The 24,602-nt window shown below is 35.7% G+C and overlaps 1 protein-coding gene and 1 pseudogene across 2 annotated transcripts in view; one reads left to right on the top strand and one right to left on the bottom strand.

Annotated features, from left to right (window-relative positions):
* DDX46 (DEAD-box helicase 46) overlaps positions 1-20,905 on the bottom strand; it is a 42,833-nt gene extending 21,928 nt beyond the window's left edge. For both annotated transcript variants that reach the window (XM_019740343.2, XM_019740344.2), the window contains exons 1-13: positions 20,644-20,905; positions 19,758-19,940; positions 18,247-18,390; positions 15,801-15,897; positions 13,140-13,305; positions 11,434-11,585; positions 10,551-10,664; positions 9,505-9,670; positions 8,678-8,798; positions 7,900-8,075; positions 6,856-6,977; positions 5,124-5,202; positions 3,316-3,398 (exon numbers count right to left, since the gene is read on the bottom strand). In XM_019740343.2, the coding sequence (XP_019595902.1) occupies positions 3,316-3,398; positions 5,124-5,202; positions 6,856-6,977; positions 7,900-8,075; positions 8,678-8,798; positions 9,505-9,670; positions 10,551-10,664; positions 11,434-11,585; positions 13,140-13,305; positions 15,801-15,897; positions 18,247-18,390; positions 19,758-19,940; positions 20,644-20,660 (1,620 nt within the window). In that variant the 5' untranslated portion in view covers positions 20,661-20,905. The remainder of the gene's footprint in view (positions 1-3,315; positions 3,399-5,123; positions 5,203-6,855; positions 6,978-7,899; positions 8,076-8,677; positions 8,799-9,504; positions 9,671-10,550; positions 10,665-11,433; positions 11,586-13,139; positions 13,306-15,800; positions 15,898-18,246; positions 18,391-19,757; positions 19,941-20,643) is intronic.
* A 953-nt stretch (positions 20,906-21,858) lies between these two features.
* Positions 21,859-21,988, top strand: LOC141567388 (U4 spliceosomal RNA; annotated as a pseudogene).
* Positions 21,989-24,602: the final 2,614 nt, after the last annotated feature.

Genomic DNA, 24,602 nt, shown 5'->3' with positions numbered 1-24,602 from the left:
AATCATATCACCTACAGATAACAGATGTTTCTTCCTTTCCAAACACTATACCCTTTACTTGCTTACTGTGCTAGAACATCCTGTAAAATGCTGAACCAGTGTTAAGTATTTCACTTTGTTTCTTATGTTAATAGTTTCAAAATTTCACCAGCGAGTAAGTTTTCTATAGGCTTTTTTGGTGGAGACTCTTTATTAGATAAGAGAGGTTCCTGACGAATCTTAGTGTGTTGAATTTTTAAATCATGAAATTTTATCAAATGCCCTTTCTACATCATTGGAGATAACGGTATAGTTTTTTCCTCCATTCTAATATTAGGATGGATTATATTACTTGATTTTTCGAACGTTAAACCAGGCTTACATCCAAAGATACTAACTTCAATATGATTTATTATCTATTTTAAGCATTGCTATATTTGGTTTCCCAATGTATTTTTTAGGGTTTTTGCATCGTTGTACATAAAAAGTATCTTAACTTGATGTTAGTATCAGTATTATATTGACTATAAAGTGGAATAGCAACTATGGGAAAATTTAAGTTTCTTAAAAAGTTAAGCAGAAATTACAATCAAATACACCAATTCTACACCTTGGTATCTACCCAAGGGAAATGAAGACATAAGCCCTCGCAAAGACTTGTATGGAAATGTTCACAGCAGCATTATTCATAATAGCCAAAAAGTGGAATAATACAAATGTTCATCAAGTGGTTAACGGATAAACAAAATATGACATGTATCCAAATGATGGAATACTAACTACTCAGCAATAAAAGGAATTAAATATTGGCACATGCTATGACATGGATGAACCTCAATCACATTATGCTAAGGGAAATAAGCGAGATGTATACAGCACAATTCCATTTATATGACAGTCCAGAAAAGGCAAATCTATAAAGACAGAAAGCAGATTAGTGGCGGCCTTGGGCTGGGGTGGAAACAGGAAATGATTGCAGATGGGCGCAAGGCATCTTTCTGATGATGGAAATGTTCTAAAACTGGGTTGTGGTGATGGCTGCACAAATCTGTTTGTATACTAACAACTAGGTGAAGTGTATGGTACATAATTAGACCTTAATAGAGCTCTTTTAAAAATAAAAGATTACAATGACCTTATAAATTGGTGAGTATTCCTTTTTTTCTATACTTTGAAATAAGGTGTGACTAGGAATCTAATTATTCATTCCTTGAATGCCTGGTAGAACTTGCTAGTGAAAAATAGGAACTAGTGTTTTCCTTGATTTCTTTAATAAATGTAAGACTATTTTAGTGTTCTCATCCTTGGGTCTGTTTAAAGCTTTCAAATACACTGGAAAAGAAACATGGAGAAAACAGACTTTGCAAGGAGATGAAAATTTTAAGAAACTACTATCACTATGCAGAGAAACTTAAGAAATTTCTGCATCTATGAAACAAGAACAGGATGCCACTTAAAATTAATATTCAGAGGAAAGAAAAGACATTTTAGAAATCAATACTATAAAAGCAGAATTCAAAAATTCAATAGAAAAGTTAAAAGCTTAGTTTAGAAAATCTGGAGGAATAATGCTGCCTGCAAACTTTTCTTGAGATAAAAGTGTGTAGATTGGATTCACATGGGAGTGCCTTTACTTGCTAAACATCTATAAATATAGTGCTCCATTGGGGCAGCCAGTTAGCTCAGTTGGTTAGAGCGTGGTGCTCTTAACAACAAGGTTGCCAGTTCGATCCCCACATGGGCCACTGTGAGCTGTGCCCTCCGCAACTAGATTGAAACAACTACTTGACTTGGAGCTGATGGGTCCTGGAAAAACACACTTGAAAGAAATTAAAAAGTTAAAAAATAATAATAATGGTGCTCCATGGCACTGAACCCACACCCAGCATTTTTCTAATCGCCTCTATAGCTCACAAAATAATCATTAATCTACAATTTCTTCTCTTCAACAGGTTTTCAGTGATTAATAAATTACTGAGTATTTTTCCCTCTTGTACTCATGTATTATGTAGATGCATGTACTTAGAGCAAGGGATAATTCATACTTGGCTATCAATAGGAAATGTTTTGACCTCATTCTGGAAATACTTATCTGACTTACCAGAGAGGTCCTATCAGACCTATATAGAGGTATAAGTAGGCTCTATACCTACCTTAAGCAGTATCATAAAATCTAAGATTTTCCATGACTGGGAGGACATTAAAGGGCACCTAGTTCCACCTTCCATCTGATTCTTAAAATTCCCTCTACTCTTTCCACATAATGGACCCCTTCCCTCTATTCGAACACAACTATGAAGAGCATATTCAGTATCTTCCCCCACCCACAAAGTAACCTGTTCCATTTCCAAATAATGCTTATCTAGTCCTTTTAGAAATTATGCTCAGATCAAGCTCCCTGTATCTTCCCCACTGGGTCCCAGTTCTACTCCTTCGGACCCAAAGGATAAATTTGATGCTTCTTTCAAGTGAGAGACTTTTTTCAAAGTATTAAAGGATGCTATTATCAAGTCCTCTACTACAAGCTAAATACTCCTCACCCCTTTAACTGTTTCTCACATGGTTCAAGTGTTACCATAATCCTGTTTACTTTCTTTTGAGCTCCTCTCTCATTTAGAATGTAATCCTTTAAACACAGTACATACACTATTATATGACAGGCAATACATTTTTGGAGAATACACAAATAACTGAAAAGAATAAACACGACTTTAATCTTATCCCTTTCCAATACCTCATTTCTACTACTGTAGCTCGCAACAAAAAAAGTTTTTTGGACATCCACAGCACATTAACAACTCAATTCACATTGTTCTTGTTAAGAAAAATTTCTACCACCTTTTAACATGTGTTTCTCTACGTTTACATCACTGAAATTTTGTATTTGAGTAAATAGCATGTATGAGGAATATAAAAGTCTAAGCTAGCCAATTGCTTTGGGCTTCAGTTTTTCTATTTGGAGAATATAAACAACCTGTGTATCTAGATCATGACCTCCGTATTGTTTCATAAAGGCATGAATTAAAGCAATTTATTTGGAAGTACAAGAAAACTACAAAATAATGAAAAGCTCAAGCTTCTATTATTAGCATTCCAAATCTACTTTTACCAATGATGGGTTTAGATGGCTAAGGAAAGCCTGCACAAGTAACTCCTGAGTAAGTTTTATGGGGAAGTAAAAACATAAATACCTATTTCAATTCCATATGCCCCCAAACTGCTATATCATCACACAACAGAATTGTGAGAATTTCAGAAACCACACAAATATTTCAATCTCATGGCAGTTACAAGGTCTATTTTACAGTACAAAACACTAATGAATTTAATGATTACCTGTGGTTCAAAACCCATGTCAAACATTCTGTCTGCTTCATCTAAAACAACATACGTCACTCGTCGAAGATTTGTGACCCGACCTAAGATGAGGGGAAAAAACAGACAGAAAAGAAAACTAAAAATCAGTCACAATTCATTTTATGGCTACCAAGAACATTAAAAAACTGTAAAGGGAACTAAAATGCCTGACTTAACCAGAGGGGTAAGTTAGGTATCTTTAAACAGTGAAAAGAAATTTTGGTCTATAATGTCTTAATCTAATGGCAAATACTTTCTGACAATGGGTATAATGAGGCCCTTTAGTTTGTCAAACTCGTCTCTTGCATACCATCATAGGGCCTGAAGAACCTGTAAAATTCAGAAAACAGCCCTCTCCAAAACACATCATAAAACTAAGACTGAGATGAAGCATCGAGCCACATCAGCCATTATCTGACAGCAACACCTAGGAAAAAACATATTAGAGATTACAGCGTATGTGTGGAAAGCAAGTTCCAGTGCTAACTATTTCAGATGCAGAAAACCTCTTTATATTACTTAATAACCTACTTCCATATACATAAAAACTTCTAATTAGGCATGTCAGAACATTAATGAGAGGCTATGCAACATCATTAGGTAACATATTACACAAAAACTAAATACCAAATGTATTACGTAGATACATTTTCTATACAAAGATACAAATCCAATTTTATTAAGTGCTCCCACAGGTTTAAATAAATACAACAGGCTTCTTAGCCAGTGAAAATTAAATATATACACAGGAAACCCTTTCTAAAGAATTAACACAAGCATTTCTACCAACTGTTGAATCAATCACCTGGCAAAAACAGGTACAGTTATTAAATATAAACCAAAAAGACAGGTAAGGAAAAAAGATAAAATTAATCAAGATGAGTTTCAGGAGGAGACTTAATGCAGCATTGAGAAAAAGCAAGGGATTATTTCATCAATATTCAACCCAAATTTTTTCATATGCTATACAAGCACAATTACTTAAACAATTTCGATGTCACTTTACCAACTTCATGTAGAATTAGAAATAAATACAGAAATTCAAGCAGAATGCTATTAGAAACATGCATTATTCATAGTTTTTAATACTCCATTATGTATATACTGACTACTACAATGGAAACCTTTGAAAGCATTTTCTTCAAAAAATAGAAATAAGCCCAAATAAATGTTTTCTAATATTTAAGTATTCCATACTAACATTTGCAGCTCCAAGTAATTTTGCAAGGTTGGGAACAGCATTAAATTACCTACCTTTGATGGTTTAAGTCTCGGAAGCCCAGTTCTATAAATCTTGAAGGGCCTTTCTCCACAGAAGTTAAATAATGTCAACAGTTTAGTAACAGTTTTGATAATAATAATTTAACAAAGCACACAGTTGAGCTAAAAATACGCAGTACTACAAAAGATAAAATTTCTTGAAGCTGCAATATCTTAATTTATTCAGTACTATAAGAAAATACCAGCACCTGTGGAAAGTCTAAATTTTACAGTAAAAAAAGATTATCTCCCCACTATATTAAAAGGAAAATTACGCCAAAAGTGGATTAAAAATCCAGGTAAGGCACTAAAAAGATCAGGTGGAGTTACTTCTGAAAAGAAATTTTAATTTAAAATGCAAAACTATTATGAACACTTGTAACAAGCTTGTTACAATACAAATTTTAAGATATTACAGCTTTAAAAAGAAACGTAGAAAACCTTTGGTGGTTTCTTGTATCTGCTTTAACAAAAATGAACAAAATTTCAAAAGGAGAAAAGAAAACAAAAAAGTACCCCAGACTTACCACTGTTAGCTGCTAACATGTCAATCATTCGACCAGGTGTACAAACAATAATTTCAGCACCTCTTTTCAGCTCAGCAATCTAATGAAAAAGAGGAAATTTTATAGTCTATTTGTCAGTAGTGCTTATTTAAAGAGATTTGAAAATAATGACTGCATGGGGTCCTTGCACAGCTCCATAAAGTAAGACAGTGAGATCTGATTAGAAGACTCCAAAACGTCCTGCTTAATTCTTTGGAATGCTGGAGCACTACTAAAGAAATACGTAGTGGCAACATGGTGCTGTAACTTAAAAATCAATGAAAACCAAAGATTTTTACCAATTTTAATTTGACACAATCCCTCAAAACCAAGAAAGAATGTGAGAGAGCAATAAATGAAGTAATTATAGGATCAGTGTTTTGCAAAATGAGAATTGTTTCCATTAGTAAATTATGAAATCAGTAAGTAACAACCAACATTTTTAAAATGAAAGAGAATGAAAAATATTAGAATAGGTTAGGCATCATAAAACTTTTGTTTGGTTTCTATATAAAAATATTATGCATGCATGTACCAGGTTATTTTGCAAACGAATTTCTGACTCTAGGCTATGGTCAAAAAAATTGACAAAGATAAAGTTAGAAAACTAAGTTCAAGTGTTTAAAATAGGATTGGAATAACAAAAGCATATTACTAAAGTGTATTCTAGAAACTAAGAACACTAGTCCTCAGAATGGGTACTGTGATGAAATAAGTTCAGAAAATACCATTTAATTTATCCCATTTTTCTAGCATCACAATATACATTGGCTTATTAAAGACTAAGAAGTCTTGCAGGAAAGAAACCTGTTTTAACTTTGTATAATCTAACATTTCCAAAATTTATTTGATGATAGAACCCAGTTTTTTTCCTTCTACTTAAAGCAAAATATCCAATGACTATCACTCTTCAAAAGACACTTGGAGATATGTCAAACTAAAGAGAGTGAATAAAGGTATGTTTAAACAATTCTTGCTAAAAGTATTTAACAATACAGATGAAACTCTGAAATTAATGCATTTCATTCATCTCCACCTTTCAAAGATGTCACATGGATTAGAGAAAATAAATGCTGGTCCAGGAATCAGAAGACCTAGGCTCTAGGACAAACGACATCTTGTTAACCTAAAGACTTCGGTCAACTTACTTAACCTTTCTGAACATTTCCTTATCGTAAAATGGAAAAAAATATCTGCCTTCCTTGAGTAAAGAAAGACAAAGAGGAACAGGAAAGCCAAGGTATAAGAATGACAAAAATTCCAAAATGTGACGTTTACATAATTCATTCTTACTATTATTTTCATACCTCATATTTTTTAAGATTTTAGAAGCAATCACTATACAAAACACTAAAATAAAAAGTCACTTTTACATTATTAAATTACTCAGTTTAAGAATTAAAAAACTGGGGCAGCCAGATGGCTCAGTTGGTTAGAGCGTGAGCTCTGAACAGCAGAGCAGGTTGCCAGTTCGATTCCCACGTGGGCCAGTGGGCTGCACCCTCCACAACTAGATTGAAGGACAACTGCTTGGAGTTGATGGGCCCTGGAGAAACACACTATTCCCCAATATTCCCCAATTAAAAAAAGAAAATAATTTAAAAACTGGGGGGCAGCCAGTTGGCTCAGTTGGTTAGAGCGCAGTGCTCATAACACCAAGGTCGCCAGTTCAAAAAAAAAGAATTAAAAAGCTGGATGTTCCTTTTATAAATACCTGCTCACTGATTCCTGTTCCTCCATAAACACAGACCACTCTAAGTCCCAAGGTCTTCGAAAACTTCTTACATTCTTTAGTAATCTGTAAAGCCAGTTCTCGAGTTGGAGTCATGATGACAGCTGAAAAGATAAATATGTCAAAAGCCTAACCACCAAAATTCTTGAGACTATGCTTTAAAGTGTTAAATTTAACCTCTGCAATACAGTTTAGATCTCTTAGTCTAATTTTTGTTTTGTTTTCTGCACCTCTGAAAACCCTATTTCAAAAGCTTTCTAATAGTAGAGACTGTGGTGAAGGACAATTTTTAAATAGACTTTAAGAACATGCTATAGGAAGATAAATCAGAGTTAAATGCCTACTCAACCATCAAGAAAATACTTGGTTGAAAAGAATGCAAATCATTCTCAACTGCAAATCACAGAGCAAAGATAATCAAGCGACTCACTGTGCTGATGAGCCATTCCACTGCTTCCGGAAACAACCTTGGTCTGAGGGGCACAGACAGAGGAGAAATATACTGTGCCCTCCACTGCCAAGAGAGGAGCTGGCAACAACTTTTCAAAACCCTATTCAAATTTGCAGAACAGATCTCTGCCAAATGAATGATGAAATCTGAATCTGAAGACCTAATCCTGAATGAAATGCTGGCACTATAGCCTTTTAAGGCCAAAAAACGGAAAATAAATTTCCCTACAATCCTCTATGTTGAGTTTATAGATCCACTGATACTGGTATAAGAACAAACCTCAACATAAATAGATAGATGCACAAGGAGTCTACCTGCCGAGTCAGAGTTTAAAAATTGAGCTGTGCCAGGAGAGGCTGTTTTTGTACTTCTGAGATGTCACTCCAGAGCTCTGAAGATTCTCACTCCACCTGCTGGTAAGGGGAAATCAGCCCCAAAGTGCCAAATTGATAGAGGAAATGTACATAAAGACATCTTTATTGTTATAATAAGAACAATATAAAGTATCAGGTCTTTCTGATTAACTGACAACAAAATTGTTATCTGTAAAAATAGTTTAATGAAAGGAATTGTACCTATTGGCCCCTCTCCTTCTTCTAATGACCTCTGATCCATGATGTGTCTAAACATGGGCAACAGAAAAGCAATGGTCTTTCCACTTCCTGTCTTGGCAATACCAATCAAATCTCGTCCAGACATTATAGCAGGAATCGCCTGGGTTTGGATTGGTGTGGGCTTTTCATAGCCATGCCTTAAAAAGCAAACCAAAAAAAGACAAGGTAAAAGTTGAGATCTCTGGAGCTCTCAAAGTTCCAGAAGAATAAGGTTTTCCAAAATGTGGTGTATCCATACAGTGAAATACTATTTGGCAAAAAGGAAAAAAGGAATAAAGTACTGAGACATTCTATATCATTGATGAACTTTGAAAATATTGTGCCAAGTAACAGTTAGTCACAAAAGACTACACTTACATTTATAAATGTAAATATGAAATATCCCATTTATATGAAATGTCCAGAATAGACAAATCTATACACAATAGAGTAGTGGTTACTTAGGGTAAGAAGAAGGGAGAAGAATGACTACTAATGGATATAGGTCTCTTCCGGGGATAATGAAAAAGTTCCAAAATTAGATTATGGTGAGAATTGTATAACTTCATGAATACACTAAAAAATCATTGGGTGGTACACCTTAAAAGGGTAAATTTTACGCTATTATATAAATTTTCTCAATAAAGCTGTTTAAGAAAAAATATACAAGTTTTTTTATTAGAGTAAAAATATACCAAGGGAGAAATTTGTGTGAAAGTAGCAAGACTTTGAAAAATGTGGACATTCACTACCCACTTACTTTTTGAGAGAATTTAAGATCTTCATGGAAATTCCACACTGGACCCAAGATTTAATTGGTTTGGGGCAACCTTTTCCCTTGACAATAATGCCCTCCATTTCCAACCGAAATACATTCACCTCTACAAAACAAAATTCAGATTAAAAATTCTTAATAGTTGTTATATTAGCGCTTTCTACTTTTCAATTAGGCATGGTAAGGTTAACAATCTTCAAATCTTTTTTTTTTTTGTGCTACCAAAGATTATTTCATAGAAAAGCTATAGGAGAAACCATTCAACAGCTCAGATAGTTAAAGCGATTACTGTTGTAACCAACTGAGAACAAAAAGCAGTATCCCAATTTCTATAATTTGACTTTTATTTTGTCTTAAATTGCAATAGCAATAAAAGAACAATGATTGACAAGTACTATAACCACTTCTTCTCCAAGTAAGAGTTGCCCAGATTTTCTTATTCTACCATTACACAGGTTCACATTGGTTCCTAACTCTCCAATCCCAGAAGGAAAAGGCTAACAATATTTTATTTGCTAACTTCACATGAAGAATATTTTCAACCCTAAAAAATATCAACTACATGAAACAAACTAATTTTTGCTTATTCTTTTAGTATTAATACTTCCAAAAACACACCGATTCCTCACATCTCTGAATCTCTGCAGATTATTTTCCCACTCTCTAGAATGACTTCTCACCTTCCAGGTCCCTCTCCAGGCAAATTCGCCCTACTCCAGCATCAACTCACATGCCTATGCACGTTCCTCCCAAAGAGAAGTGTATCCTCCTCTGTTCTCACAATACCCAATAAATGAATAAAAGAATTTTACCCTCTTGAGACATTTTGGCTAGTTCTGGAACTTCAACATAAAAGTTTTTCCTGAATGGTTCATATTCAATTTTTCCATGATCTACTGGTTCTAGAAGCTTTCTCTGTTTGGTCTGATAGCCTGTAAGGGCTGTCTGAAGATCAACTTCTTCCTCCTCTGAAGAATACTATAATTAAAAAAAAAAAAAAAAAAAAGAAGAAAAAAGGAAAAAAGCAAAGAGCTAAATCCATTACTATTTTCTCTTTATGGGAAGCAATATTCCTGAATTTTAAGATCACCCTCACCTAGAAAATATGCTTTGACTTTTACTTTTTTTTTAATTAAATTTGTTGGGGTGAAAATTGTTAGTAAAATTACATAGATTTCAGGTGTAAAATTCTGTATTGCATCATCTATAAATCCCATTGTGTGTTCATCACCCAGAGTCAGTTCTCCTTCCATCACCATATATTTGATCCCCCTTACCTTCATCTCCCACCCCCCACCTCCATTACCCTCTGGTAACCACTAAACTATTGTCTGTGTCTATGAGTTTCTGTTTCTCATTTGTTTGTCTTGTTATTTTGTTGTTTTTGGTTTATATACCACATATCAGTGAAATCACATGGTTTACTTTTTTACTTTATGAATTTTTTAACTCAGTTTTTTTTCTTTTCCCTTACAGAAAGTTATGATAATATAAAGTTCAAAGAATAATTCTAATATGGCTTTCATGAAGTTTCGCTATAGTTCTTGCTACTGAAATCGTTACAATGCATGTTAACAAGAAATTTAATTCATTCTGTCACTTCATTCTTCTCTCCCTATTTAATGTCTCACATGAGCTGGTGAAGGCCAAGGGGAATCAAAAAGGGGGCATACAGCAAGAGATCAAAAATGTAAGAATGTTCTACCAACTGGATATTCAAACACAAAGCTGTTGAGAATAGCAAGAATTCCTCCTAACAGTAGTTTGCATAACTGAAAAGCACATCTCCATTAATGCTTTCTAAAAAAATACTTCTAGGGTAGTATCATGAACAAAGTCAAAATTAATGAAGCATTACCTCCATGGCATCCTGGTCATTCTCCATCAGCTCACCTTTCTTCTTATCAGAATCTACGACTGCTTTTTTGGTTGTCACGACAGTGACAACTTTTGTGACCGTTGGCCCAGATTTCTAAAATAAAAAATATAAAATATTTTGCAAAGGTGAAATACAAATTCTATGCCAACTGACACACCATGATAACTGTCACAATTTATAATTCTAATTAACTTACTTATTAGTGGCAACTTAATTAACGAAAACACAAAAAGTCTACTTTCTCTGTTTAAATTGTAAAATGTAATACAATCACAGTATTTCATAATACATTAACATATGTAGTTTATTGTATAATATGTAATTTTATATAACATTATGCAATATAATTTATTTTAAAAACACTACTAAATAGTACTTTTCACTCATTTGACAGGCCAGACACTGTTCTGGGAGCGCAGGATAAATCAACAATCAAAATAGGTAAAGGTCACTGCTCTTGAGGAGCTTTTATTTTAGGAGAGAGAAGGGACAAACAATAAACATGAGAAAAAATTAAATTATATAATTTGTCAAAAGGTAATAGATGTTTTTAAAAAACAGACTAGAGTAAAAGGGATAGGAGTATGAAAGATGAAAGTGCTAGAGAAGTTCGGAGAGGACCTATTGAGAAAGCAACAAGCAAGCAAAGCTACTGAACAAAAATAATGATGGTAAGGTTGACTTTTGAAAGAACGTTTACAGTTAAAATACACTAGCATTTCTGGTACTCAGAAAAGGTATTGGCATTTCTGAGATGGGGAGGAAACAAAAACATTAAAAAGTCACGCAAGTAGTAGGTCAATGCACAATGAAATCAAGTTATCCAATTAGGAATATAAATCTTTAAAACAAAATTCCATACCTTTTCATTTCCCCCACCACCTTTTACACTTCTCATATTAAACTTTTTTACTTCCTCTTTTACTTCTTCCATGTAAGCATCTAATGGATCTAACTCCTCATCCTCCATTTCATTTCCTTCCTTTTCAGCTTCTCCAGGATCATCTTCATCATCTAAAATATTAGAAAACATTTTCTTTCTATATGTTTCAAAAGAAAACATTTCACAATCAGACCACACCCCACCATTCTAATCTTTTCTCACTATCCAAACACCCTCCTTTCCAATTAACCCAGGCACAATGCAGCTCAAATACTTACACTTGGAAGTTTTTAAATGAAGCATGTATTAGTTTTAAATAATAATGATACAAGAAACAAGTTATAATACATTATAAATCATTAAATTGAAAAGAGGTGGAAAGGTTAATTATGCCTAAAAAATGGATGTCCAGTATTAAATCTTACACTACTAGAAGTAGAACTAAAAACTTTGCTAAATTTATTTTTCTTTCAATTACTTTTCTTTAAATCCCAGAAAAAAGATAACAGGAAAAAGATAACACATTTTTAATTCAAGACAATCTTATCTTTTTTTACAAAAGACGTCATTACCAATTAGATACAATCCAATTCATCTATTTAACTACTCTGGAGCATTCTGTGATTTCACAGAAATTTTCTCAAAAAATGGAGCAAAATTCCATTTTCTTATAAAACTCCACATTCCTCCTCTTTACTAAAACCTCAAAAGTCAAAATCAGATATGGAAAATGTTTCTGTTGTAAGTCATTTAAAAAAAAAAATCAGAGGAAAGACCTGAAAACATGCCTTTAATTTACCCTCATTACTAACATTCTTACTTGTAGTAAAAACTAAAAAGCTATTTACCAACTATGCCCATAAGCACCCAACTCTCCAGTCTAAACTCAGTAATCCTTACTAAACACTACTCTACAATTTTAACATAAATATTAAAAGGGACATTTAAAACCCCCATATGAATCCAGCAATTCCAGTCCTAGGTATACACCCAAAAGAACTAAAAGCAGGGACTCAGATCCTTCCACAGCAATATTCACAGCAACATTACTTACAATAGCCAAAAGGTGTAAACAACCCATATATCCAACCACAGATGAATAGGTAAATAAAATGTGGTATATGCATACAATGGAATATTATTTAGCCCTAAAAAGAAATGAATTCTAATACATGCTACAACACGGATGAACCTTGAAGACATTAAGCTAAACACAAAAGGACAAATAAGCTAAAAAAGAAGCTAAAAAGGAAATAAGAATAAGCTAAAAAGGAAATAACCTAAACACAAAAGGACAAATATTGTTTGATTCCACTTTCATGAAGTATCTAAAATAAGCAAATTCATAGAGGAAGAAAGCAGAATAGAAGTAACCAACGATGGGGGGGTGAGGGGGAACAACCATAGGATGGGGAATTATTATTTAATGGGTATAGAGTTTCTGTTTGGGATGATGAGAAAAAGTTCTGGAAATGGATGGTGGTGATGGTTGCACAACACTGTGAATGTACTTAATGCCACTAAATTGTTCACTTAAAAACAATTAAAATGGTAAACATTATGTTATGTATATTTTTTCCTACAATAAAAAGGGGCGTTAAAATCCCAATAAGAAATATTACTGATAATTCTAGAATATTCTACACATGAATTGTTATTAGACTTAGTCTAACAAATGAATATACCATCATCATCTTCTAAACTCCATTTTTTCCCTTGTTTCATCTCTTCAATTTCCTTTTTCAGTTCCCCTATGTTTTCCATGGCCTTTTTGCGTTGCTCTTCTCGCCATTTTTCTACTCTTTCTTTTCGTTTTCTCATTTCTTCTTCTAGCTTATTTTGGTCAAAGTTCTTGGGGGAGAAAAAACAGAGAGGAAAACAAGGGTTAACAATTTTACTCCAAGTGACATTTCAAACAATTTCTCCAAAGTATAAAAAAGGGGGAAAAAATAGATGTATATGCAAACTCCTCTATTTAGACCAGATTAAGATCACACATCGTTTAACTATATCCACAAATATACCAGCAAAACGAAATTACAAAAATAGCTTCAACTAAGAAAATAGGAAGACAGACTTCAAACTCCAAAAATTAATCTTTTAGTTACAAGCAATATGCACACATGAATTCCATTTCTTCCTCAAAGCAGAAACTAAATGATCAAGCAAAGTTCCCTAGTTATTAGTTATTCTCAACTTTAAATCCTCAAAACTCCTCCAAGATTGCCTCAATGAAAACCAATTTTTCAACACGACTAAGAGGTTTTGCTCTTCCAACCTTTATGTCTAAGTTTCTTAGAAACAGCCAATCTAAAGCCTTGATCAATATTTATTAATAATACTCTTAAGAGGAGATAGCAAATCATTTTCACAATAATCAGGGACTTAAAGATTAAGCATTACAGAAATCAAAAGTTTACATGCTACCATTATAGATACGAATGGCAATATACATGTAAAAACAGTCAAAGAAAGTATTACAAAATTGTAATGATGATGGTGTTTTAGGCACCTGGGATTATAGAGAATTATTTCTGACTTCCCAAACATCTTATTATATGGTTATATGATGCATGTATTTTAAAAATAAGTTTATTTCTTAAACAAAAAAGCTTTGCTCCTGAATTTATATTCTTTATAATTCCATCCTCTGTAAAGATGAGCTTATGTGCTTTTCTTTTTTTCCAGAAAGCTTATGTGCTTTTCTCAAAGTCATCAAGTCATTCAATAGAAAAAATTGGATCAGAATCCAGACCCCCCCTCAGACTTCTCCTGCTGTATCTTTTCCTAGCTACCCGGCTCAGCAAGCAGGTCCCTTAAAAATAAAAAATACTAAAAAATAGAACACAGAATAAAACAAGAAGTAACACTACAATGCATTCTAAAATAGGCAAAAGACATGAGTAGGCAATTCAAAAAAAGTGCGAATAGTAAATAAACTTAAAATACATTATGTATATATGAATTTATATTATGTTCACAGCATTTGAAACCATTCATTTAAAGACATGCAACTCAAAATAACAAGATACCAATTACCTCCTATTATATTGGTAAAAGTTAAATTTTGAAATTTTCATGTTGGCAAGTATGGAAACAGACATTTTCATATGTCTATATCTTAAGTCAATATATACAACTTTCTGGGAGGACAATTTGATACTATTTATCAAAATGTTAAATATTCATATACATACCCACTGATAAAGCCATTTCACTGATACCAATTTACCTTATGCTATATTCACAAAGGCATGTGTACAGGACTAATGCACCACTGTTTATAACTGCAGACTGGAAACAACCTAAATATCCATCAAAGGTGATCTTTCTACCTTGTTTCAACAGAACATATGCAGACATTAAAAATAATGAGCTTGGGCCGGCCCGGTGGCTCAGGCGGTTAGAGCTCCGTGCTCCTAACTCCAAAGGCTGCCGGTTCAATTCCCACATGGGCCAGTGGGCTCTCAACCACAAGGTTGCCAGTTCAAGTCCTCGAGTCCCGCAAGGGATAGTGGGCTCTGCCCCCTGCAACTAAGATTGAACATGGCACCTTGAGCTGAGCTGCCTCCCAGATGGCTCAGTTGTTGGTTGGAGCGCGGGCTCTCAACCACAAGGTTGCCAGTTCAATTCCTGGAGTCCCGCAAGGGATGGTGGATAGTGCCCCCTGCAACTAAAATTGAACACGGCACCTTGAGCTGAGCTGCCGCTGAGCTCCCAGATGGCTCAGTTGGTTGGAGCATGTCCTCTCAACCACAAGGTTGCCGGTTTGACTCCCGCAAGGGATGGTGGGCTGTGCCCCCTACAACTAGCAACGGCAACTGGACCTGGAGCTGAGCTGCGCCCTCCACAACTAAGACTGGAAGGACAACAACTTGAAGCTGAACAGAACCCTCCACAACTAAGATTGAAATGACAACAACTTGACTTGGAAAAAAGTCCTGGAAGCACACACTGTTCCCCAATAAAGTCCTGTTCCCCTTCCCCAATAAAAAATATTTAAAAAAAAAAAAAGTTAGTAAAAAATAAAAAAGGATAATGAGCTTTATCTATATATACAGCAATAGAAAGATATCTAATATATAACAAATGAAAACAGCAAGGTGTTCTATTTTTAAGTTGGATGGTATACTGCTGCTTATTATTCTTAAAACCTTATATATTGATAAAATAATTTATAATTTAAAAATGAACAAAAGCAAGGTGCAGAATGGTGCCTACGGTAAGTTCATATTTTGTAAGTAAAAACAGATAATGTGTATAGATATGCAACTTTTTTTTGGAAGAAAATTTTCTCATGGGGACAACTTATTATTTTATAAGATTATTTATCTTAGTAAACATACGCCAGCATCTTTTTCTTTTTCATCCTCCTTGTCATCTTTGTCTTTTTTCTTCTCTTTAGAACTTTCCCCACTATCTGTTTTCTCTTTGGACTTAGACCTACCAAAAAAGAGAGAAAAAGAAAGACATCATCTATTTGGGCTTGGAAACATTCATTTTAAAATACTTTTATGGACTTACACTTTACGTTTTAGGTAAAAAATAAACTTCTAAGAGTCAACTGCATTTTTATATTCCACTAATAAACACTGTGAAAATATAATGAAAAATTAATGCCATGACACTAATTGCAAATATTAAACATTAGGAAATTCACCTCCAAAAACTGGACACATCCTATAAAAATTACAAAATTTAAAGAGAAGAGGTAAAATGCAACAAATGAAGAAATATACCAAGACGTTAATATTCTACAAGATAATTTCTACATGTAATATTTGAAATCCCAATAGGCTTGTATTGTTGACCCTACTTACGGTTTCTTAGAATTAATAAAATTTAATTTTAATGCAATTAAATGAGTCGATCTTTTTTTCCCCTTAATGATCAGTGCTCTTTAAAGTACCTTAGGAATTCTTCCAGATTTGAAGAAAATAACCAGAGGTAAATAAAATATTCTCTAGTATAAACTTGTAAAAGGTTTACAGTTTCACCATCTAATTTGGTCTTTAATCTGCACGGCAATGGTTTTTGTGCACAGGATGAGACAGGCCGTCTGATTTCATTGTAAGATACCAAATGTCTGTGGCACCATTTGAAAAAACCTTTTCCCACGGATTATAATGTCACCACTGTCTTTTAAGAAATGACCATATATATATATATATATATATATGTATGTGTGTGTGGATCTGTTTCTGGGCTCTCTATGTGGTTCCACTAATCTATTTGTCTATCCCTACATTAAAACCACACTATCTTAATTTCTGTAACTTTATACAAGTGTTGGTAACTTGTTCTTCAAGAGTGTTTATGTCCTTTGCATTTTAAATTTTATAATCACTTTGTCAAACACTTTTCTATTCATGCCTGCTAAGAACTTCTAAACATGAATGTATGTTGAATAAAATAACCATGATTTTTCTCCTTTAATCTTATTAATATAGAGTATTACACAATACTGATTTTCTAATGTTAAACCAATCTTCCATTCCTGGAATAAATCCAACTAGCTCATGACTGTTATCTTTTTTATATGTTGTTGGAGTCAGTATGCTAATCTTTATGTTTAGACTGAATATATATATATATGTATATATTCAGAAAAGTGAATAAACATAAACATGTAAAATACCCAATGGGTATTTTACACTGACCTTGGTAAAACAAAAATAAAATTTATAAAGTAAAATAAACAACCTAGGGAAAATACCCATGACTAACATGAAGACTAGACAGAAAACAGATACAAGTCGATATATCAACAATCCTATGACACCACTTTAAAAACAAAGGCAAAGAACAAATCACTGACAAGAGAAATATAAAGAGTAAACATTTCTAACAGACATAAATAATATCTCAAATAGAAAAGTACATTTAACTTACACAAGCAAAGTTCACCCATCCAGAATAGCCATTCAGCAATGTACACCAAGAGTTAAAGTTATTTGTCAGTCAATGTAAGAAATACTAAAAAGGGGCCAGCCCGGTGGCTCAGGCGGTTAGAGCTCCATGCTCCTAAACACAGAAGGCTGCAGGTTCGATTCCCACATGGGCCAGTGGGCTCTCAACTACAAGGTTGCCAGTTTAATTCCTCGAGTCCCGCAAGGGATGGTGGGCAGAGCCCCCTGCAACTAAGATTGAACACGGCACTTTGAGCTGAGCTGCCACTGAGCTCCCGGATGGCTCAGTTGGTTGGAGTGCGTTCTCTCAACCACAAGGTTACCGGTTCGACTCCCGCATGGGATGGTGGGCTGTGCCCCTGCAACTAGAAAACGGCAACTGGACCTGTAGCTGAGCTGCGCCCTCCACACTAAGACTAAAAGGACAACTTGAAGATGAACGGCACCCTCCACAACTAAGATTGAAAGGACAACAACTTGACTTGGAAAAAATGCCTGGTAGTACACACTGTTCCCCAATAAAGTCCTGTTCCCCTTCCCCAATAAAATCTTAAAAAAAAAAAAAAAAAATACTAAAAAAATAAATTCAAAGGAAAAAACATAGTTCCTACAGAGATGTTTATAAAATATATTTGTGACCATTAACAAAAGGTATTAAGTAACAGAACAATGCATTATGAGTGTTAAAACTAGCAAAATCTAGTGTTTTCCAATTGAACTGTAAGTTTTAAAATCTATTAAAATAAAATTCAGCCAAGAGTTCATGGTAGAGGCCAAATTCAGTAAATATTTTTAAAGATTTTTTTTTTTTTTTTTTAATAAATGGAAGGAATGGAAGATAGTTCCCACCCTGCGTGGCAGATACACCCAATGGTAACAGTACCTGTTTTCAGCTTTCTTGCTTTTGTTGCCAGGACTCGAGGACCGGGATCGCCGGCCCCGGCTTCTGCTCCTAGAGCGTCTCCTGTCTCGACTTCGAGATCTTCTCCGCTCTCGACTTCTGTCTCTCTCTCTACTTCTGGAACGCCTGAAAGACGGACACTTTTCATAAATTCTATGATCAAGGGGAACTATTTCAGATCATGGTTCTGTTCCATGTTGAAAGAAGCTTCTTACGTTTCACCATTATGAAAGGCAGAGATTTCAATTAACTATCAAATCAGCCAAAGAGGGAACAAATAATACCAATTCTTACCAGCGGTCAATGAAAAAAAAATGAAGATACTAATTTCAAAATGATGTTTATTGAAAAACACAGCAAATGTGTAATGATAGCTATTTTAAATCCACAGCTTATAGTAGAAAATCTAAATTTCAAAGGTAGCCTAAAACTAAGTATGAGCACGGACAAAATGGGGCTGTGGAACGATCAGAGAAGAAGATGAGGAGACAAGAATATCAATCCTGACCCTGCTAACTAGTGGCATGACATAAAGCAGATCAACTCTGGGTCTCAGTATCCTCATCTATAAAACATGGACACTTCATGAGATAATCTCAACATCCTTCTTGCCCTAAAATTTTGTGATTCTATTTTCACACCAAAAAAGTCAAAGAACAAATATTAAAAGAACAATTTCAGTTGTTAAAAGTACTTAACTGAACAGTACGAAACTGTTCCTGGGACCACATAATATGAAATTGAGTAAGTTAGCACTGTCCACGTTGTCAAGGGTCAGTATTTTCCCTGACTACTGTTTTACAATACTTTTGCAATCTCTCCTTCCAATGTTTGAAAAAAATAAAGTCAAAGTTCTTTCTGTGATCAGTTCACAGCAACTGTACAACTTTGACTTCTTTCCTATTTTAATGAGAAACTGTATTAGCAAATTTTTTTGGTGTGGGAGGATAATTTGAAGACTGTTTTTCACCCCCAGAAAGGTTATAGCTGCTTCACTAGTGCAAGAACTAGGTAACCAAGTAAAAGTAAAATAAAAATTAGGGTGTTCTTTGGTTTAAACCTAAAACAGTTCTTTAAAGTAGTTTCAAACAGTAAGCAGGGATTGGAGATGGCTCTGCCCTGTTTCCTTGTCCGCTTCAGTGGCTGCTCTGAACACAGTGGTCAGCTCTCTTGGGACAGAATTAGAATAGAATCCCCCTGGTGGCAATATTACCTTACCTTTTGCTTCTTTTTTTTAACCTATCTCGGGGGGGGGCTTCAAGGGTTCTCTTTGGATTACAGAAAAGACACCCTAAAGTTTCCAAACTTGAAATAATGTTTGAGGGTCTTTGTTCTAGGCAAATCACTTCTGGACCTAATCAAACAAGCTGGAGTTAAAGCAGAGGGACTGCAAAGGGACCACTAAATTCTAGTCCAAACCACACTTTTGAAGAAGCCCAATTTAGCTCAGAAGGCTCAATTTATCATGGGTCCTTTGGAGACTAATATCTTACCTCAGACGCTTCCTGTCTCTTGACCGAGATCTCCTTTTATCCCTGCTACGAGATCTCTCTCTCCTTCTATCTCTGCTTCTAGATCGTCTGTCATCTCCACGTTTACTTCTTTTGTCTGAGGGTGAGCGACTTCTAGATCGACTTCCAGAGCGTCCCCGAGATGCTGACCGCTTCCGATAGTGGCTACAAAATTAAATTAAAGATTAAGCTTGGCAAACAGCTTCTACTATATTTTACTACATTTTTCAAAAATAAATCTCAGCAAACACTTAAAGCACTTTTTAGACATAAACTTTTTTAAATTAAGGGGAATGAACCTTTCTGCTATAGCACATGCAGAGGGGGAAAACCTGTCTTGAAAGGGAAGCAAGGACCGTAAACAAAACAGATCAAGCTCCCGCCTTTGGGCCCAAGTAGCTTGCATTCTGTAAAGGAAGAGATGACAGACAAGTAAAACAATAAATATGCAATATGCTATGTGGCGCTATGGAGAAAACAGATGAGAGTAAAGGAAAGAGAATTCTAAGTAGAAGGCTTGCTATTTTATACTAGAGCAGTAAGGGGAAAAAACTATAGTCCATATTCAATCTAAACATAAAGATTAGCATACCGACCCCAACGACAGATAAAAAAAGTAACACAATCATGAACTAGTCTAGGGGCTCGAACAGGCCGATGGCAGTGCGGAGGCAGAACCCTGCGCCCGTCACCAGCCCAAGTACAGCCACTTCTTCACCAGGGTCCCCCAGCCCCTCCAGTGGAGTCGGGTAGAGCTGGCCGCACGGGGGACTGGGCCAGGCCTGGTCCGGCGGCCCCCTCAACTCCCGCCTCTCCCCCCACTCCAAGGAAGCCGCTGGCCCGTGGCCCGCTCGCCGCGCCGCCTCACCGTGACTCCCGGCCCATGCTGCCGGCCGCGGGAAAGCGGCGCCCTTCCGGACGACACGCAGCAGAAACGTACAACGGAGAGGGCCGTGCTGCCCTCCGCCTCCGTGCTGCCCTCCGCCTGTTGGGCGAGTAGTAGGACTAAGTGGTGGCAGCAGTTGCTGCAGCACTGGCAGCACTGGCAGCAGCGGCAGCAGCGGAAGCAGCGGAAGCAGGGGCAGCAGCAGCAATCCGAGGGCGGCCAACGAAAACAGGACGTGCTGGCGCCGGCGGCAGAAGAAAGGAAAAGGCGCGCCGGAAACTGCTGCCTCCTCACAGCGCCGCCTCTCGGCTGGAGGCCGCCCCGCGCCGGCCGCGCCGAAACGAAGATGCGATGCCGGGGTTTTTCCAGCTCCGCCACTGCAGGCCCTGCACGTCGGTGCGGTGGGGGGCGGTGCCTCACCCTCCGAGGCGCTGGGAGGATCTTTCCTGCAACGTCCACCGAAGGGCCACGTGCATCCCCAGGCTGTCTCAGGACGTGTACTGAAGTCCACCTTAACCTGCGCTAAGTGATGATACAAACATCTCTGGTTACTTTCATTCATCCATTCATTCATTCATTTATATATGTTAGTATGTGTCGAGCATGTGCTAATTCCCAGCAAGCTACCGTCTAGTGGGGGACATAGACATTACTAAAAGCACAAGCAGATGTAATACAACAAGAGTCCACAGTAGGAGGGGTTCAGAAAAGGAGTTCCCTGAGGAAGTGACTTTGAGGGGAGATTTGAAGACTGAGTACTAGTAACTTGGTGGAGAAAAGGAAGAACTGAAAATACATTTGCAAGATTATAATGGTTGTTAACATTACCTGAGCTTGGAAGCTTTAAAAATACAGATGTGTGAGTTCCATCCTGATATTCTGATTTAATTGCTCTAGAGTGCTGCCTGTGCATTGGAAATTTTCAAGCTTCCCAGGTGATTCTGAAATATACTCAAGGTTGAGAACAACTCACCTAGTGGGACATACACTGAAATGTTTAGTTCTAGCAGAAAGCTATAATGGAGTTGGGGAGAGGCTCTCATTTACTTTACGTACCTACATACTTTGACTTTCTTACACCTAAGGATGATAGAAAGGTTCTTGATTCTGACAGTCGTTGCCTGGATCTATATATATTGTCAAAATGCATTGAACTGTTTACTTTAAAATGGTGTGTTTTACTCTATGTAAAATTTAAGCTTTGCGCAGTGGCAGTATCGTAGCCAATGAGGTTTATCCGAGGCGCAATTATTACTAATTAAAATTTACCTCAATACCTTTGACTTTTAGAAAAATGAAACCAAGAAGTTAAGACTCCAAGATGAGTTCCTGCTCTTCCTCTGTGGCAGCCTGTGGCAGTAATGCCATCTATGCTGCAAGTAAGGAAGGCTTCAGCTATTATGTGACAGAATGGACACCAGTGAGGGTCAGGTATCTGAGCCACTGTAAATTGCTTGTTTGTAGGCTAAAGATAAGGCATGTGGGTTTCAGTCTAAAAGAAATAAGAAACCACTAGTGACAAGCAGTGGAGATACTGAAAGGTGGTCAGATTCTAGATCTATTCCAGAGGTATCTCTCCAAACACTAATTATTAAATTGGATGTGAACTGTGAGGGAAAGGGAGGAATAAAGATGACTCCCCGGTTTTGAACATTAACTACTGTGGATTGTGCTGAATTTGTAGAGATGAGAAATGCGTGGGAGCCAGATTTGAAGGGGGAAGGAGAGAAAACCAGTGGTTTTGTATCCGTGATGTAATGTTTGAGACGCCTACTAGATATCCAGGAGATAAAGGCTACATGAGGGGATATATGAGTCTGGAGTTCAAGGGAGAAATAAAGGTTGGAGAGACAAGGGTCATAGCATTTTACAGAATGTATAATAATACAAGGTATTTGAAGCCATGAAACTGGATGAGGCCATGCCGGTTAGTTACAGCTGGAACAGATTTTAAAATCACTTATCTTGAAGTGAAAAAAACTGAGACTCGGGAAACAAATTTAATCCTAGATCACTAATCTTTTTGGAATCTATGCTGGAACCAGAACCCAGGCATCTGATAGGCTGCCCAGGGCCAAGATACATTGTTTCTAACTCCCCTTTAAGAGAAAACATTGAAGTGACAATTCAGACTGGCTTTTTATATCTATAATATATTTATGGTAAGTTCACAGTACTTCTATGTCCTGGAAAAAGCAGCTTTTATCTATTAGCACAAGGGAAAGAAGTACAGGCATACCTCGTTTTACTGCGTTTTGCTCCACTGTGCTTCATAGATAATGCGTTTTACAAATTGAAGGTTTGTAGCAACCCTGTGTCAAGCAAATCTATCAGCACCATTTTTCCACCAGGCTCAGGTGATGATTCGATTTTTTTACTATATTATTTAATTAAGGTATGTACTTTTTTTTAGACATAATGCTACTGCACACTTAATAGACTACAGTGTAGTGTAAACATAACTTTTATGTGCAGTGAGAAACTGAAAAATTGTGACTTGCTTTCTGGATATTCACTTTACTGGTGTGATCTAGAACTGAATGTGCAGTATCTGAGATATGCCTGTAATTATACCACTGTGTCTCTAATGCATCACTTTTAGCAAACTGTCCTGGCTTCCAAAGCAGATTTTGACTCTAATTAACCCAGTTCTGAGTATCTCATAACTCTCTTGCTGTTTTTAGTACCAACTGTGATGCACACATGTCCATTTAGACAACTAATTAGACAAAAAAATAGCTACTAATCACAGATGTCTCCTCTCAACAACCATCCTCATCCATCTAGTTTTGACCCATATACATTTAAAGTCCCCGAAATTTCCAAATAAAAAATTCTTTTTAATTATTCCAAACAGTAAGAAACTTCCATTTCTGTTTGTTATTATTCAACACACTTAAAGTGGCACTGATAGACAAGGTATCTTACAGCTCCTCTTTGAAATAAATTTGATAATGATCTCCAATTACTAAAACTCTGCATGTGTCAACTGGATAAATGGGGTCTTTTTCCTTTTTTATTTTTTTAAGAAACAAAAGAAGTAAACATATGCCATTGAAGACCACTACTGTCTTTCCAGGGATTGGGGGGAAGAGTGACCAATCCAAGAATGCTTTCCAATCCTCTAGATACTATGGAATCAGGAAAAATATGTGCTTGTAATCCTATCCTAAGTCAGAGGACTAAACTTAAATTATTATACTTATTATTCTGCTCTAAAATAGACTTTGTGAGTAATAAAAAAGGATGTTTTTAATACAAGGATTAATGAAATAGACCATACAAAAATCTGTAAGGAAATATAATACCAAGAGATGTAATACTTATGTTTTATACTCTCTTAAGAAGATAAACCTTCAAAAAATGAGTGTTACCAAGTTAATTAAAAGGATATTTATGCTATTGGATTGCATACCTCAGTCAATTCTTTAAATCCCATTTTTATATCTAATCATTCTAGTCTAGTTTGTTTTTTAAAAAAATACTTCTAAAAACTGAAAACTCAAAAGTGGAAATTTCCAACTCTAAGATTGGTAATAAAATTTTTCATAAATAAAGATTTCAAGCTGATGTAGAATAATATTGAATGTCAGACACACACACACACACACACACACACACACATATAGTCACAGGATGTAAAGTACAGCATAGGGAATATAGTCAATGGTATAGTATCAGCTATATATGATGTCAGAAGGATAATAGACCAGAGGGGGGATATCATTTTGTAAGAGGTATAAATGTCTAATCATTATGTTGTTTTGTACACCTGAAACTAATAAAAAAACTAAAGATTTCATAAATACTTTCTCATTTCTTCCACTAAAATATTTGCACTGGAGTAAAACTTAAGATACTGATTCAACAAGAAATGATAAAATTGGCTACCTTATTCAGCCCTTGTTTAAGTTAAAAAATGCAGACTTAACATTACACAA

The sequence above is a fragment of the Rhinolophus sinicus genome, linkage group LG10, assembly GCF_036562045.2.
Source record: "Rhinolophus sinicus isolate RSC01 linkage group LG10, ASM3656204v1, whole genome shotgun sequence".
Classification (NCBI taxonomy): Eukaryota; Metazoa; Chordata; class Mammalia; order Chiroptera; family Rhinolophidae; genus Rhinolophus; species Rhinolophus sinicus.
This window is presented reverse-complemented; position numbering and strand designations above follow the sequence as displayed.